This window comes from Mirounga leonina, unplaced genomic scaffold (assembly GCF_011800145.1).
Source record: "Mirounga leonina isolate KUSES-001 unplaced genomic scaffold, KU_Mleo_1.0 Mir_125, whole genome shotgun sequence".
In the NCBI taxonomy this organism is placed as follows: domain Eukaryota; kingdom Metazoa; phylum Chordata; class Mammalia; order Carnivora; family Phocidae; genus Mirounga; species Mirounga leonina.
The window spans coordinates 27867630-27884396 of record NW_023270305.1 but is presented as its reverse complement, the minus strand read 5'-3'; the positions used below and the strand labels follow the sequence as shown (position 1 = coordinate 27884396).

Genomic DNA, 16767 nt, shown 5'->3' with positions numbered 1-16767 from the left:
TAAGTGTAGACTTGTTCCTGAAGTCTATTTTATCATATTCTTGTAATCTCCAGTCTTCTCTGAAGCTCTAGCTCAGTGGTTCTTAGCTCTAGCAGCACATTAGAATCACCTGAAGATCTTGTAACCTCTCTCCTCAGTGGACCCCACGTATCAATGTGTCCAAAGCTTTTCAGGTGATTCCGACATGCAGCCAGGATGAGAATGCCTACGATGTCTCCAACTAGGGAGGGCCCTTCCCGCAATACCAAGGCAGACGGACTGGTGTGCCCTCAAACTGTCGGTATCCTGGGCTTTCCTCTTCCGGCGCAAAAACGTGCACGTACCCTGCCTCAGGCCCAGCCTCGTCCTAGAACCGAATTCTGCGTTTCTCCGGCCCAAATTTCAGAATCAATTCCCTGAAAGTGGACAAGCTGAAGCAGAAAAAAAGCCTCTTCAAAGTGCCAGGAGACTCGTCGTTCTCGGTCTTTCGGGCGGTGAAAACCAAGGGTAGGGACCGGCCCCAAAGATCAGACACATTTCCTTCGGACGGCCCTTCCATCGGAGGACTGGACCGTGACATCACACGTAGGCCGTACTTCCAGGGTCCGATAAGTCTCCCATACATCCACCAACGTTCCCTCACTCGGCTACAGCAACTGGAACGCTGTGACCGACCCGCTTTGGAGCCGTCAGCCCCTTTCCGAGAAGCGTGCGCGTGCGCAGAATTTCATACGTCATATTGGAGCGCGCCGACCGCTGAGACTTCTGGGGAATGGAGTCTGTGAGAAGGCCGAACATTATTGGGAGCGCAGACGTCAGAGCCTTCGCGCAGGCGCATTACTTTCCCGACCTGACGAGGCGCCGTCTTCCTGGGTCCCGAGCACTCTGTGCCGGAGGTGAGGGCTGGGTGTTTGACTTCGAGATGCGGAGTGAGCGCAGCGGCCGAGAGAAGGGGACACTGAGAACTTGGGGGAGGTGCTGTGGGAGTAGAACGGGGTGACGCGGGCGGTGCCAGCCTGCAGAGAGAGACTGCAGAGAGAGAGTGTTAAGTGTGTGTGTTATGTGTGTGTGTACACGTCCCAGCTCGGAGAGGTGCGGACGGAAAGTTGCCCCTCGCCTCCGATGTGTGCGTGTATTCGTGGACTCTGGGCACTGTCAGGAGTGATCTTTCAGCATACACACACTATAGTGCCAGTTCCCAACTTTCAGGTTGGAAGTTTGGAGCCTTCCTCCGCTCCTCTCGTCCTCCTTCCCATAATGGGTGTTTAATAAATATGGGTGGAATTGACATTAAATCTGTGGGGGTACCCACTCCGCCCCCTCCCTCTTTCCCAGGAAACGTCTCAGATTGTCTCGGTTAGCTCCCTGTCTTGGGCCTCCATACGAGGCCCTCATTTAAGGATTGATACATCATTTTTTAGACTACATCATTGAACTTTTTTTATTATTATTATTTTAACCATGGCATTTTAACTTTTAAGCTGGTTGGAATCCATTGTTGAAACCGATGGTTATTATTTAGCTTACTGACAAGTTTAATTCTAGAAGTAACTACATCTCTAAGATGTCTATGATTTAAAAAAGGATATTTGTGAATTGAGTCTGAGATGCAGTCCTTAAAGCTCTTGGCTTGACATATATGGTTATCCATTAAACCAATAATTAAAGCTACCTTAATGCCTAATGTGTCTGTTTCGGCTGTCAACATCATGCACAATCTTTTCTTAGTTCAGAGGAATGAATGGTAAAACGAATACTTTAATATCATTCTTTAGTTGCTAGGGCCCTTGATGAGGTGGGACCTTTCATGGAAGAGGTAGGATTTGAGGTGAAAAAAGGAAAGACAGGAAAGAAGTAGCAGAGCATTAGGCAGATTTGGGAGGGAGCTGATTTTAACTGGAGTGAAGTGTCAAGGAGTAGTGGGAGACAAGGGTGGAGAAAACTACACTGGCATGAGGACACAGAGGATCAGGACAGAACACAGGAGGCAGAGTGGATTGTATAGTTCTGATCTGAAGACTGACAGGAATAAAACTATTTGGGGACAGTAATTCTAAAGGTCATGTCCAGGACTAGAGAGAGGAAGGGACTAGTGGCAGGGAGCCAGTTAGGAATGCATAGTAATCCTGATGCAAGTTGTTACAGACCTGAATTAATGGTGTCAGTGGTAGGAAAGGATAAAAATGAATGCAGAAGAAGGGTCAGAAGGACCTGGTAACTAACTAGATTTGGGAGGAAAGAGAGCAAGGTAAAAGTTTGAATTGGGGGCATCTGGGAAAATAATAGAACATCGGACAAATATGTCAAGCTAGGGAGAGGGGTTAATTGGGGAGTTGCATAGGAGAAGATGTTTTCAGGTGCTGGCAGAATGCCTAAATCAAAATTTGCAGTCACTTGGAAATGCAAGCTGAGTTTGGAAGAGATATTGGGACTAGAATGGTAACCATCTCTGTAGAGGAGAAAAATGGAGGGCCAGGTGGATGGACTTTCTGAGGGATAGCAAGAACATTGTACAAAGACTGAGTGTTGGACAGCAGCCAAGTTTCCAGGGCAAGACTGGGGAAAAGAAGCAGGAACTTGAAGAAGCAGGAACTTGTCAGAACAATCAAAAGCAGCAGAGAAAGATAAGGAGAAAAGGATTATTATAATTAGAGATGCATTGGTAATTTTCGAGCGTACAGTTTCAGATGCTTAGGGGTGGCAAGAACAGAATAACATTCAAAAAGAGGAGATGGAATTGATAGGTGTGTGTCACCAAGAAGTTTGATCATGATAGGAAAACCCAAATGAGAACTCTTTTGCTAGAGAGAGGCCATGGGATTCAGTGAAGAAAGTTTCAGATAGACGAGGGTTGTATCTGTTTGAGGATGTGGGAAAAGAAGCTACTGGTGAGGTGGGAGATGATGGAGAAAGAAAGACTGGGTAATGCAGGGAACAGATTCTGAGAGGCAACAGTAGTGGAAAAGGAGATAGGACACAGAGGACAATCAGGTAAAGACCCAGAAACGGAGACATTCTGTTTCATTGTCCTCACACCCCATGCTACTATGTACATAGCAGGTACTTGGACATATTTGTTGAATAGCAGGATGAATGAGTGGATGAATGGGTTGGTGTTGGGCAGTAGAAAGGAAAGCAATTTTCATTTATTGAACAGACTGTAAGATAAATGCTTTACATTAAGTGTTCATTTACTATTAATAACTCTCTGTGAATTAAACAACTGGAGGTCAACTTTTAGCTTAAGTAATCTGCCCAAGCCTTCCCAGTTAATAATTAAATGCCTGTGGAATGCTTTTACCACACAGACTGTCTCCTTTGGAACTCACTCTTGTGAGTGTTCTTCTGAAATTGAATGGTAGCCGTGGAGGTTTGGAATAGCTACGGAGCAAGGATGGAACAGTAAAAGCTTTCCAGGCAAGGGCTCATTTGAAGATCTAGAATAAGAATTTGAAGAGTTTTTTTCTCCAGAAATACTCTGAGAACCAGTAATAGGACAAGAGAAAACAGAAATGACTCCATGTGAATTTGGTGGATTTGGGGAGCCTTGAGTATCACTGAGCCTACTGAAGCGACTGCCAGGGGAGGGAAGTCAGCCTGGCAGGGAGCCCATGGATAATGAGCACCTTGGGAATATCGACTGCTTACTTAATGGCTGGGGAGCTTTTATGCTCACCACCATTTGTAATGTGTTCCATGCTCACTTCATGAAGTCATAATCCAATAAATAAAACTTTGAAAATTGTCTTTAAGGATTTAAACATTGAGCAGTTTCAACTACAATTTCAGATGTAGTTCCACTGATTTGTTCGAAAAGCTCAAATGCTTTAGGCAACATATTCAAATACTTTGATTCCAAAGTTATTACTACACTTACACTTAAACCTACTCTAAAACAGCAACAACATGTTGTAATTAATATTTTCATTATTTCTACCTTCCTAAGGTTATAACATGACTTTTAGCTAATGCTAACACTTAGCACGTTATTCTGTATGCTTTATATGTATTCTACTTAAGCATCACAATAACTATGAGATAGGTACTTTCATTATTCTAATTTTACAGATGGGTAAACTGAAACAGAGGTTGAGAAACTTGCCTAAGGTCATACAGGTAGTAAGAGGCAGAGGTGGAATTTTATTTCAGGCAGTCTCTCCTGTATCTCTAAATACTAATTTACGCTCCTGTATCTCTAAATACTAATTTGGACTTCTTATTAGGGCCCAAGAGTAATGTTTTAAGACCCTCCTGGGAATGGAGGAATCTTAACAAGCAAGGGAAAGAATAGTGTCTTAACTCAGCTGGCAGGCTGCTGCTGATGTCTTATTTGTTTCCATTTGTGTATATATCACTCTGCCTCCTCCTAACAAGATTCAAATCCCAATCTCTCCTCGGGTCAAAATTCTTTCTTTATAGTTATACTAAACATGTTTTTCCAATAAGTTTTTTTTAAGTTTTTACCTTTTGCATAGGTTTTAAACATTTTTGCAAACTGGTGTTCACCCTCAAGGTAATATTCTTTTAAAGTTTTGCTTGGCCAGTGTTCAATAACCCATTGTCTAGTAAATATATATTGATCTGGTCTTTTGGTGTTTTTGAAAACTTAACTGTATTTTATTAGTATCTTGTAATTAATAAGATGAGATAGTGGGCTCATCTCCTAAGGGAGGAAGAATTAAGTCTGCATGGTTACTTTGCCTCTTTAGAAGAGCTCATGCTCTTTCTTCCTCTCCCCAGTACTGATTAGACTGTTTGGGGTTTGTAGTTCCTGATTCTGGGATTACTTGGTTTATCTCCATTCCCTAGATTTCTTTTTTCATGCTTATGTGAATGGACACAAGTATATAACCTAAAGATACATCTATACTTTGTGAATAGTCATACAATTAATAGGAAAAAAACCAAAGTACTTATTTATGTTACTAAAGGTATAAACATTGCCCTCTTTGTATTACAACCATTTTTAAAATAAATTAATTTTTCCATTTTTAGTATGGAACTCATGGTCTTTCAAAATTCAAACTATTTCATTCAACAATAATAATTTTTATAACTTGGCCAGTGGAAGCCAGAGTCACCTGATTTTTCCTATCCAAAAAATGTGGGAACAGCTCAAACTCTAAATATTCCAAACTGTACTCATTAGCTTTCCCTCTAAACCTTCTTCTTCTCTGTTGCTTATCTCCATGAATGGTACCATTGTGCACACCGTTGTTCAGATCAGTGACCTGGAAGTCACCCTTACTTCTCCCATCACCCTCAGCCTCCACTTGCAGTCAGTCTGTTGTCTGTTCTTCTTCTTCTTCTTTTTTTAATTTATTTTTATTTTTTATTTTTATTTTTTTTAAGATTTTATTTATTTATTTGACAGAGAGAGACACAGCGAGAAAGGGAACACAAGCAGGGGGAGTGGGAGAGGGAGAAGCAGGCTCCCTGCAGAGCAGGGAGCCCGATGCGGGACTCGATCCCAGGACCCTGGGATCATGACCTGAGCCGAAGGCAGTCACTCAACCGACTGAGCCACCCAGGCGCCCTTTTTTTTTTTTTTAAGATTTTTTTATTTATTTGTCAGAGAGAGAGCACAAGCAGGGGGAGCTGCAGGCAGAGGAAGAAGCAGGCTCCCCGATGAGCAAGGAGCCTGATGTGGGACTCAATCTCAGGACCCTGGGATCATGATCTGAGCCCAAGGCAGATGCTTAACCCACTGAGCCACCCAGACGTCCCTGTTCTTCATGTCTTGACAGTAGTTCCCCTTCTGTCCATTTCTGCTGCCACTACTTTTGCAGTTTTCATCATTTTTCCTTATTTAATTATGAGATTCCTCACTGGTCTCCTCATCTCCATTCTTGCCCTCCTCTAGTCCCATTCTGCTATAGCCACCCAGAATGGCATGGCTGCCTGTGTCGGAGGTCCACAAGATCACCCCACATTCAGGGACTTGCTGGAAGGATGTGGAGCTCAGCCTATAGTTGCACTCATGGCTAAGATTATGACCGTGATCTTGCAAGGATGTACAGCTAGCTCATATGGGGAAGAGACAGAGTCTGGAGAAACCCATATGCAGGCTTTCTTGTGCTCTCTCCCCACCATGAGGGGTCACACCATACACATCCTCTCCAGCAATGAAAATGCAACAACATGTGTGTGATGTTCCAGCTCACAAAAGCTCATTAGAGACTCAGAGCCCAAGTTTTTTTTATTGAGGGCTGGTTAGGTAGGCACCCTCTGCCTAACACATTCCAAAATTCTAGACCCTCTAGCAGGAAAGCAAGTGTTCAGCATAAACCACATTGTTTGCTCAAATAGTTTAGGCATAATGGACCACCCTTCTTTCTTAGGGAACCCTTCCAAAATCAAAGTTCCCAGACCCCAGCCAAGGACCAACCTGGCAAGTAGAACTTTCTAAGAATAGCTGTCCTGGATCTGCTGTAACTTTCCTGTATACCCCCATTCCTGTTATTTCCTGTACACCAAAGTAAATACATACTCATAAAAACAAAAATCAGGATATAAAGAATTAAAAGAAATAGAATAAAACCACCTGTAATGCCACCACTCAAATTCCACTTACATTTTAGTATATATTCTTTTGGTCTTTTTTCTGTACATATATGCATACACAAATAAGTAATTTTAAGTACGCATTCTTCACTTAATATTTGTGAATTTGTTTAAAAAAATTTTTTTTAACAAAGCATCACAAACAAAGTTGAACTCTTCTGGTTATCTGTCCCAATTCCATATCCCTCCCTTCCCAGAGATAACTCACAATTTGGTACTTACTGTCCCATATAGATTTTTGTAGATATTATTTACCTGTTTTTAAGTTGTTTTTTTTTTAAAGATATATTTATTTGAGAAAGAGAGAAAGAGCGTGAGCTTCGTAGGGAGGAGCAGAGGGAGAGGGAGAGAGAATCTCAAGCAGACTCCCCACTGAGTGTGGAGCCTGATGCAGGGCTCAACCTCATGACCCTGAGATCATGGCTCTAAGATCATGACCTGAGCCAAAATCAAGAGTCAGAGTCTTAATTGACTGAGCCATCCTGGTGCCTTGTTTTTAAGTTTTATGTAGATATTACACAGTAATTCTAAAACTTTCTTATTTTTTGCTCAGTAATTTTTGTGATTTATTATTAACACAAGACTACTTCATTCATCTTAATGTATAATATTCCAATACACATAAGTTCACACACATAAAATAACAATTTATCCTTCTGATGAATATTTAAGTTGTTTGCAGTTTATCACTAGTGATCTTTTCCTCAGTGATTCGTAATGCCAGCTCAGTTGTATATCAAGTTTCCCTACATGTTTGGATATGTTGGGGGATTTTTATTCTAGTCTATTGGTCTGTTATCTGTGTGGCTATTTTTTCATGAAAATAAAAATCACATTATAGCATAGAGGTTAAAAACTGATTGACAGACTTGGGTTCAAATTCTACCTCAGCTTCTTTTAACCTTAACTTTCCTAATCTGTAAAATAGTACCATCCTGGGATGGAGCCCTGCATCGGGCTCCCTGCTCATCAGGGAGTCTGCTTCTCTCTATTGTTCTGCCTCTCCCCCAGCTTGTGCTCTCTCTCTCTCACTCTCTCCCTCAAATAAATAAAATAAAATCTTTAAAAATCAATCAATTAATTAAATAGTACCTACCTTATTGATTTGTGAACATGGAATTAAATTATCCTGAGAAAGAGTGCTTAGTTGGGACACCTGGTTGGCTTAGTCAGTTACGCGTCTGACTGTTGATTTCAGCTCAGGTCATGATCTCAGAGTCACGGGATCAAGCTCCATGTCAGGCTCCCTGCTCATCAGGGAGTCCACTTGTCCTCCCCTCTGCTCCTCCCCCTGCTTGTGTGCTTTCTCTGTCTCAAATAAATAAAATCTTAAAAAAAAAAAATAAGAGTGCTTAGCACAGTGCCTAGTAAGTAGCAAATACTCAATAAATGCTAGTTGTTATTAATATGATATTAAATGGTATTACAGTGTATGGATGGGCTAGATTGCAAATTATTTAATCATATCTCCTGTTTTAGAAACATAGGATATTTCAAATTTTTCCTGTACTGTAAGGATTAAACGAGATAATACATGTAAAGTGCTTAAAAAGTTACCACATGTAGTACTCAGTAAAGGTTAGTGTTAATGATGACTAAGGATATTTTCACTTATTTCCTTAGGACAAACTCCTAGGAAAGATTTGCTGAGCCAAAGAGTATGTGTATTCCAAGGCCCTTTATACAAATTGCAATGATCTTTCTAAAACACAAATCTGATGATAATACTTCCATGTTTAAATTCTTCAGTGATCTCCTTGCCTGTGGTCCCTCTTCCATGTATGGGACCATACAAAGCTGTCCTTGACCTAGCTTGTCTCTGTCTACTTCACCACAGCACTGCTCACAGCCTAGACCTCTGCCATTCTAAACTAGTTACAGTTGTTAATCTTGTCCATGTAAAGACCTGCCTCCTCGTTTTTGAAAAACTTGGTGTTTTTCCTGCCTAAAATGTTCCACCTCCTCTCCCAAATCAAAACTTACCTTATATCCCATTTCTGCCAAGGAATCTACAGCCTTCTATGTGGGTGAGGCAAGCCTCTGATGGGCTTTCATAGTTTGTTGTGGGTATGTCTTTATAGTATGGATCCATCCTGTAGTGACACATTTGGGTTACTTGTTTGTCCTATGTTCTAAGCTATAAGCTTTTGGGGGACAAGGATAGTGTCCTAAAGTTTTTGTGTTTGGTATAAATAGTTGGTGCTGAATAGATGTTGGTTGGATAGAAGGATGAGTGAATAGCAAGGATCAATACCCATATCCCCTTGACTGTAGGAGAGTAATCAGTGAGCCACCTCTTTGCCTCATCCTTCCTTGGGACCACACTTCCCGTCCCACTCATGACTCCTGGAAGTGCTTGACCTAACTGTGTTTAATTAGACTCTTGACTGTGGGAAACTGAGACCTACTCAGCTAACTCAAGTAAAGGGAGTTTAGTGATAGGATTCACGCAAAGCCTAAGAAGGTTAGAGTGTTACAGCAATCCAAGAATAAATAAGGCTGGTCTAAATGCAAATTGGAGCCCAGGGGTGTACTGCATGAATTGAGGGACTTCAAAGCCAGTAAAAAACTCTTAGGTCTTTGCTCCAGTGCTTCACCACTAATGTGACTAGGCTCTTCTTCCCCCCAGCTTAAGTCTAGTCTTATCGGGTCATGCCTTCCACAGACTCATGGGTTCTGCTTCCTGGTAACTTTGGCTCCCCTGATGCTCATGGCTACTTCCATCCCTCATGATATTCTTTTCAGCTCATCGCCCACCTGTTGTCCTGACATTTCTTAGTTTATATTCACCTTTTCAAGCTAGATCAAATCTCAGTCTACTACCTGAGGCCTACGTCAGTGTGGCTCCAGGAGTGAGACACAGCATCACGTGGAACAAAACATGGCTGCCCAATGGCTACTCCTTTAGCACAGGGTTGCAAATGGGGTATTTTTCCCTTAAAGAGGCTGTGGGTGGGACGCCTGGGTGGCTCAGTCGGTTAAGCGTCTGCCTTCAGCTCAGGTCATGATCCAGGGTCCTGGGATTGGGTCCCACATCGGGCTCCTTGCTCAACAGGGAGCCTGCTTCTCCCTTTGCCTGCCACTCCTTCTGCTTGTACTCTCTCACGCTCTCTGTCTAGCAAACAAATAAATAAAAATCTTTAAAAAAAAAAAAAAAGAGGCTATGGGTATTTACTTGACATGTCTTTCCATATAGTCATTTATAAGATTTCTTAGACATTTTATCTGGTAACATCAGGGCAATATTGAATGTGAACTTATAAATATAGTATAAGCTTCATATGTTCTTGATTCCCAGGAACAGAACTCTTCCTCTGGGATCATGGTCAAACCAGCACCCCCTTGTGTCCTGACTAACAATATCCATGGCCTTTTTTTTTTTTTTTTTTAAGATTTTATTTATTTATTTGACAGAGAGAGACACAGTGAGAGAAGGAACACAAGCAAGGGGAGTGAGAGTGGGAGAAGCTGGCTTCCCGCTGAGCAGGGAGCCCGATGCAGGGCTCAATCCCAGGACGCTGGGATCATGACCTGAGCTGAAGGCAGACGCTTAACGACTGAGCCACCCAGGTGCCCCTATCCATGGCCTTTCATTCCAATTCTGGGTTGGGGTGGTGTTGCTCCTGGCCTTGCTTTGCCTTGCCTTCCCTTTTTGTAGGGTATTAAGAAAAAGAATGAGTATATAACTCACTGGTATTTGGAGATTTCTTGCTTTATGGGTCAGAAAACTACAAACCATCTAAGACTGGTCTTTCTCATACTGTCTTTCCCATCCCACACCTCTTCTTCATTAGGACTCTGCCCTTTTCTACAAGGAGAGCACACAGGAGGAATGGCTGCTGTGTCTCCGACTGCCAGGTGCCAGGTGAGGTGGACTTTGTCTGAAATACTCTGTGAGTCTCCAGATTGCAACCACTTTTCTCTCTCTAACCAGAAGCTTCTTCAGTCAAACTTAGCCAGGTGAATGAAGGGCTCCGGAGGGAATGCATCTTTCCCATTTGATTTGTCGTATCCATCAGTGACCTTTTCTTGCCTTGAGCATGTGCGCATTAGCTTGTCACCAGGCACATGGCCACTGTGGCCTTAGCTCTGAGAGCTTTTGCCTAAAAAAATGATGGTATAGGTTGGCTTGGATGGTTTGGGGAACAGTTCTAGTCCTGACTTCCCTTCAGTGCATCCCTCTGAGAGCAGATCCCACAAAAGTGCATCCCTCTGAGAGTGGACCCCAAGTATTCCAGGAAGTGTTGGATTAGGCTGGGGAATATGACACTTGCTGAAGAGCCCCTCAGTGAGGTGGTGAGAGTCCCGAAGAGAGATGAGTGTGGGTAGAGACATGGGGCTTGCCCCATTCCTGCCTACGGACCTGGAGTCTTGATTTTATGCTCTGGCTTATAACTTCAGCAAGCACACTGGAGACTCATCTGGGGTTTTAGGATTGGGGGTAAAGATGCAGTCTTACACAATCACAAAGCATTAGCATGAAATGAGGGGATCTGAAGGACAACCTAATCAACACCATCATTTTAAGGATTTGTAAAGAAACCCAGATAATGGGTGGAATTCAAATAAGGTTGTAGATTATAGTATAATATCAACGATATTTTCTTGACTTTCATTACTATACTGTGATCATATAAGAGAATATCCTTGTTTTTATGAAATATGCATAAAATCTGAGTAAAGAGGCATCATGTTTGCAAGTCGCTCTCAAGAAGTTCAGGAAAAAGATAGGATAATGTGTATATACTGAGAGAGACAAAAAGATAAAGCAAGTGTGGAAAATGTTAACATTTGGGGAAGCTGGGTGAAGGGTGTACATAGGCTTTCTCTGTTCTGTTCTTGCAAATTATCTGTAAGTATGAAAAAAGAGCCCCTGACATTCACAGGCTCAGCTGTGAATATAAGGATTATGACCAAGAACTTCATGCCTCAGGGAATTATGCCACTTACCCCAAGTGCTTCAAAGCCCTACTTTATCAGAACCATTTCGCTTCCCCTCCTTCCACAACCCCAGGGCTATCACCTTTATGACTGTTTTGTCTGGTCCATATAAAAAGAAGGGTTATGAGTAAGGGACAATGTGATTGTGTTTCCAGGAATCAGTGACATTCGAGGATGTGGCCGTGATTTTCACAGATGAAGAGTGGAGGCATCTAGTCCCTATTCAGAGGGACCTCTACAAGGAGGTGATGCTGGAAAACTATAAGAGCATTGTCTCATTGGGTAAGGAGAACTTCCTGTAAGAAGTTAGACTCTGTACTGTGTTAATGGGGGGTTGAGGGGCCAATAAATGATACTCTTCTCCCACCTGAGTTCTGAAGCACCAAGAGACAAGATGGAAGAGTAGAAGGATATGGCTTAGGTAAGCTTCTTAATGCTGAACCCCAGCATTGGACAGACTTGCTTCCTGAGCCATAGGCAGGTTGTACAACCCCAGCCTCCCTTGCTCAGCATCCTGTCCCTACAGTACAGAGGACACACTCTCCAAAGGGGGAAAGGAGCAAACAGAAGAAGCTGAGTTACATATGCCCAGTTTCTCCCCCAGCTCATCAGTCAGGTAACTTACTCAGCTCCATCCAGAGGACTAAGGGCACCATCTTGTTGAGAGAAAATTTCTCCTCAGAGAAGCAGAGGAGGGGAAGGAGAAGTGTTTACCTTTAAAAAGAGGGCAGTAGGTGTAGAAATACAAGGCTGTGCCTCAGAGTAGGTCACTAGAAATGAGTTTGATTTTGAATATTTATCTTAAGTGCAGTCAGAGAGAGGCCTGCAGAAGGCACTTTGCTGTTAAAAAGACTTGTGTGACAAAAGGAAAATTAAGAATGACTGCTGATGGAGGCGCCTGGCCGGCTCAGTCTGTAGAGCATGCAACTCATGATCTCGGCGTCGTGAGTTTAAGCCCCACACTGGGTGTAGAGCTTACTTTAAAAAAAAGAAAAGAAAAGAAAAAGAATGCTGGTGTGAGATATTCATGAGAAGTAAAGGATGGGCTCCTATACATAATGACAACCTCCTAGGGGCTTCCAGAATAAGAGACTGAGTGTGCAGATTCAGAAACAGGTGTAAAATAAGCAGCAGGTGGCAGTCAAAGGAGTCACTGCAGATTTTCTATGAGGCAGGTCAAGAATTTAAATAGGCCAAATAGGAAAAACAGGATGGAATGTTCAGGGAACATTAAGGGAGACTGCTGAGCCTTTGTCACAGACTTTGGTGGGATGAAATATTGGGGAGAATAGAGTTCCTAAGATCAGAAACAGGAAGCCACAGGGAGGCAATGGATGTGGCCGATTTGTCAGCAGATGATCAGCATTTAAGCAGATAGGTGATCCCTGGGCCCAGTAAGAAAGTGTTCTCTTTCCCAAGTTGGGGTCCCCAATGGAAGGTGAAGTTTAGACTTCAAGACTACTTCTAGGATGGATTCTATTTCTTTAAATAACCAAAAATGGATAGATTCACTTGTAGAAATTCGTCCCAAGCAAATAATAAGATCAGCAGCCCCGGGTATACAAAAATGTTCATCACATCATTGTTTGTCAATAGCAAAACAGTAAAAACAGTCTGAATGTCTGTCCGCAGGAGATTAAATAAATTAGATTATTCCATACAATTAATATCATGTAGCCATTAAAGTGGTGACGTAGATCTGTGCTAATTAAAATAAAATAATATTTTAAGTTTATTATGTGAAAAAAAATCAAGTTTACAAGTCAGCATTATTTTATAACCCAGTTTTTAACAGAATGTATCTATAGGTATCGTTCAGTTTCAAAATGAATAGAAAGAAAAAATGAATATGAAGTACAAAAGGTGATTTTGCTTTTTATTTCTACTTACCTCTAATTTTCCTACAACAAACATGACCCACTTGTGTAAATAAAAGCTTAATACCAAAGGGTAAACCAACCAACAAAATCACACGTTTTTTACTCAAGATGATCTGTCTTCATTCTTATCTTCCCTGAGCCAAGGGCTCTTCCCCACCATCCTACCAGTGCTAAAGCTATGACATCCCATTCACTTCAACAGGGAAAATAAACACATCAATTCAAATGGACTTTATCAACTTTTTTACCAAGTGCTACTTGTTCCTCTTTAGAACCTCAGTCTTGACCTCCATTCTGAGCTTCCCTCATCCTTTTGCATTATTTTGTACTCTGCGTTCCTGGCTTGCGCCCTCTGCCTTTCCATTTTCTCTCAGAAGGACTTGGAGGTTGGGTTTAAGCTTTGGAATAGTTGTGTATTTTCATCACATACCTGGCTTGTTTCTTTATCCCTGAGCAGGACTTCCAGTTCCTCGACCTGATGTCATTTTTCAGTTGAAGAGAGGGGATGAGCCTTGGATAGTTGATCTTCATGGATCTGAGGAGAGAGAATGTCCAGAGAATGTCTCTCTAGGTAACTGTGTATGAACGGGGCAGGGCAGGGCAGAGTTTTGTTTTGTGGTTGTTATTTGGGTGTGTGGGAAGGAGGTTTGGGTACCATGTTTTTCTCACATTCACATCTTCTGCTGTCGTGTTTATTCTCTGTCACCCACCGCTTTCATTTTTTTCTCCACACCTGAAAGTGTTACTCATCTTTATCCACCAAATGTTATTATTCTGTCAGATCTGTCACGTTGCCCATTCACACTTTGATATTCCTGTTGCCCACTGTCCCCCCCACTTACCATATTCTCCTAATTATCCTGGCCACGCTCCCAGTGGAAAGTCTTCTCTCTTCTGAGCTGTCCACTGTCAGTTCTGTTCCCTATCCAAGTCTCAGTCTTTTCCCAGTGCGAACAACTGTCTGTGGGAGCAGGCAGGGTGGTTACCGTACACTACTGTTCCAATTTATTGTAGCATCTCTTCTTTCTGCTGTGGTAGTTTCTACCCCAGGAAAGAAACTACAACTGTATTTTCTGTCCGTTCCAGACTGGGAGACTAAGCCTGAGATTCACGGTGCTTCAGAAGAAGAAGAATCAGAAGGAACAGTGAGGGGAAAGCTTGGAGAAGTTCCTGTGTGTCCTAAATTTGAAGTTCATGCACTGGAGGGTGAGTCGGAAGCAGGAAAGGAGAGCCCTGCCGTCCAGACCTGCAAGAAGTCCCTTTCCCAGAAGGAAAGCTTGCAGCAAGGGTCTACCCCTCTCAAGAAAATTCTCACTAAAGAGAGAGACCAGGAATGCAGCCACTGTGGGAAGACCTTTTTTGACCACTCATCCCTTATCCGCCACCAGAGGACTCACACTGGAGAGAAGCCCTATGACTGTCACGAGTGTGGGAAGGCCTTCAGTCACAGGAGCAGTCTCAGTAGACATCTGATGTCTCACACTGGGGAGAGCCCCTACGAATGCAACGCGTGTGGGAAGGCCTTTTTTGACCGTTCATCCCTAACTGTCCATCAGCGAATTCATACTGGAGAGAAGCCCTTTAAATGCAGCGAGTGTGGGAAAGCCTTCTTTGACCGTTCATCCCTAACCCGACACCAGAGAATCCATACTGGAGAAAGCCCTTATGAATGTAATCAGTGTGGGAAAGCCTTTAGCCAGAAAAGTATTCTTACTCGACATCAGCTCATCCACACTGGCAGGAAGCCATATGAATGTAATGAGTGTGGGAAAGCCTTCTATGGTGTCTCATCCCTGAACAGACATCAGAAAGCTCACACTGGAGAGCCGCACTATCAGTGCAGTGAGTGTGGGAAAGCTTTCTTTGACCGCTCATCCCTTACACAGCATCAGAAGATTCACACTGGAGACAAGCCATATGAGTGCACCGAATGTGGGAAAGCCTTTAGCCAGAGATGCCGGCTTACGCGACATCAGAGAGTGCATACAGGAGAGAAACCCTTTGAATGCAGCGTGTGTGGGAAAGTGTTCAGTTCTAAATCGTCTGTTATTCAGCATCAACGGCGTTACGCCAAACAAGGAATAGACTGAGTTGGTGAAAGCTTTAGTCAAAGGACCTCCATAGAAACTCAAGATAGGTCTTCCCCGTCATAAGCAAATCCATCCTTTGAGCATTCTACCTATTCTGGCTACTAATCTCCTTTTCCATCTCTGCTACCACAGTGTGAATAAACATTCTCTACCTACTGTGTTAGAGAACTGACGTGGGATGCCGGAAGTTAGGATGTGACTCTAAAGGGCCAACATTTTGCGGAAGTTTGTCAGACAACAGGATAAATATTAGGAGGTGATCCTCAGACACACCTCTTGTCTGAGGGCCCACGTATCACTGCACTTTAATAACTGGAGGCTTGAACAGGAGGGAAGGCAAAATTGGAGCAGCCCTGTTGTTTCCAGAACAGTTCTTTTTATTGCTGTGTCCCTTTCTCTGGGAGCTTTTTTGGGCACCAACCTTGTTCTTTGTGTCCCAGCTTTTAGGTCCCTCCTCCTCCTACTACTACTACTAATTAGCACTTACTGGGTGCTTATTATGGGGTAAGCACTCAGCGGAGAGTTTGGGAAAGAGTAGATTATTTGGTCCTCTCACCAACCCTATGAAGTAGAAGTAGGTACTGTTACTATCCTCATTTTACAGGTGAGCAAACTGAAGTTTATAGGTGTTAAATAATTTGCCCAAAGTGACACAGCTAGTAAAAGGTGAAGCTAATCCTTGAATACAAGTCTACCTTCAAAGTCTGTTCTCTTAACCATTATGCTATATGGTTAGTTTAATAATTTATGTACATGTATTATCTCCTCAACTAGATTGTAAGCACTTGGAGGCATGACTTATGTGTCTTTGCATCTCACACAGTGCCTTGCACATAATAGGTGCCCAATAAATATTTATCTGAATTAATGACTTTTCTACTTACTGAGTTCTCTCTATTTAAAACACCTCTTGGATGTCCATCCTGTCTCTGAATTTTCAGGCTACCCTACACCTTTATCCTCTCAGGCTCCCATTACTGTGGTAGTCACTTCCTAATTTGAATTCTTCCCTCTTCACTATTGAACAGGGGTATGCTAGGCTCTCGTAACCCCGCAACTGAAGATCCATGTCTCACATAAAATCTGATGTGAGTCAGTCTGTCTTACTCCATCCTCATCATTTAGAACATGTTGCCTCTAAGGTTATCATGAAAGAGAAAACTGAAAGATATTTTAGGATATTTTTAAGGGCCATCACTTGTGTCCACATCTCATAAACCAGAACCCAGCACCAGAGGCTAGGAAAGTAAACAAGCACCTCAATATTTGGTTAACATCAAAAACTTCTGTCACAAATTACATTTTGCATGTTA

The 16767-nt window shown here is 42.5% G+C and overlaps 1 protein-coding gene across 1 annotated transcript; it reads left to right on the top strand.

The window, feature by feature from the left end:
* Positions 1 to 663: 663 nt before the first annotated feature.
* On the top strand, positions 664 to 16322 carry ZNF2 (zinc finger protein 2). The gene is made up of 5 exons (XM_035001020.1): positions 664 to 875; positions 10338 to 10408; positions 11640 to 11766; positions 13822 to 13935; positions 14451 to 16322. The coding sequence occupies exons 1-5, from the start codon at positions 752 to 754 to the stop codon at positions 15452 to 15454; spliced, it is 1440 nt and encodes a 479-aa protein (XP_034856911.1). The 5' UTR covers positions 664 to 751; the 3' UTR covers positions 15455 to 16322.
* The last annotated feature ends 445 nt before the right edge of the window (positions 16323 to 16767 follow it).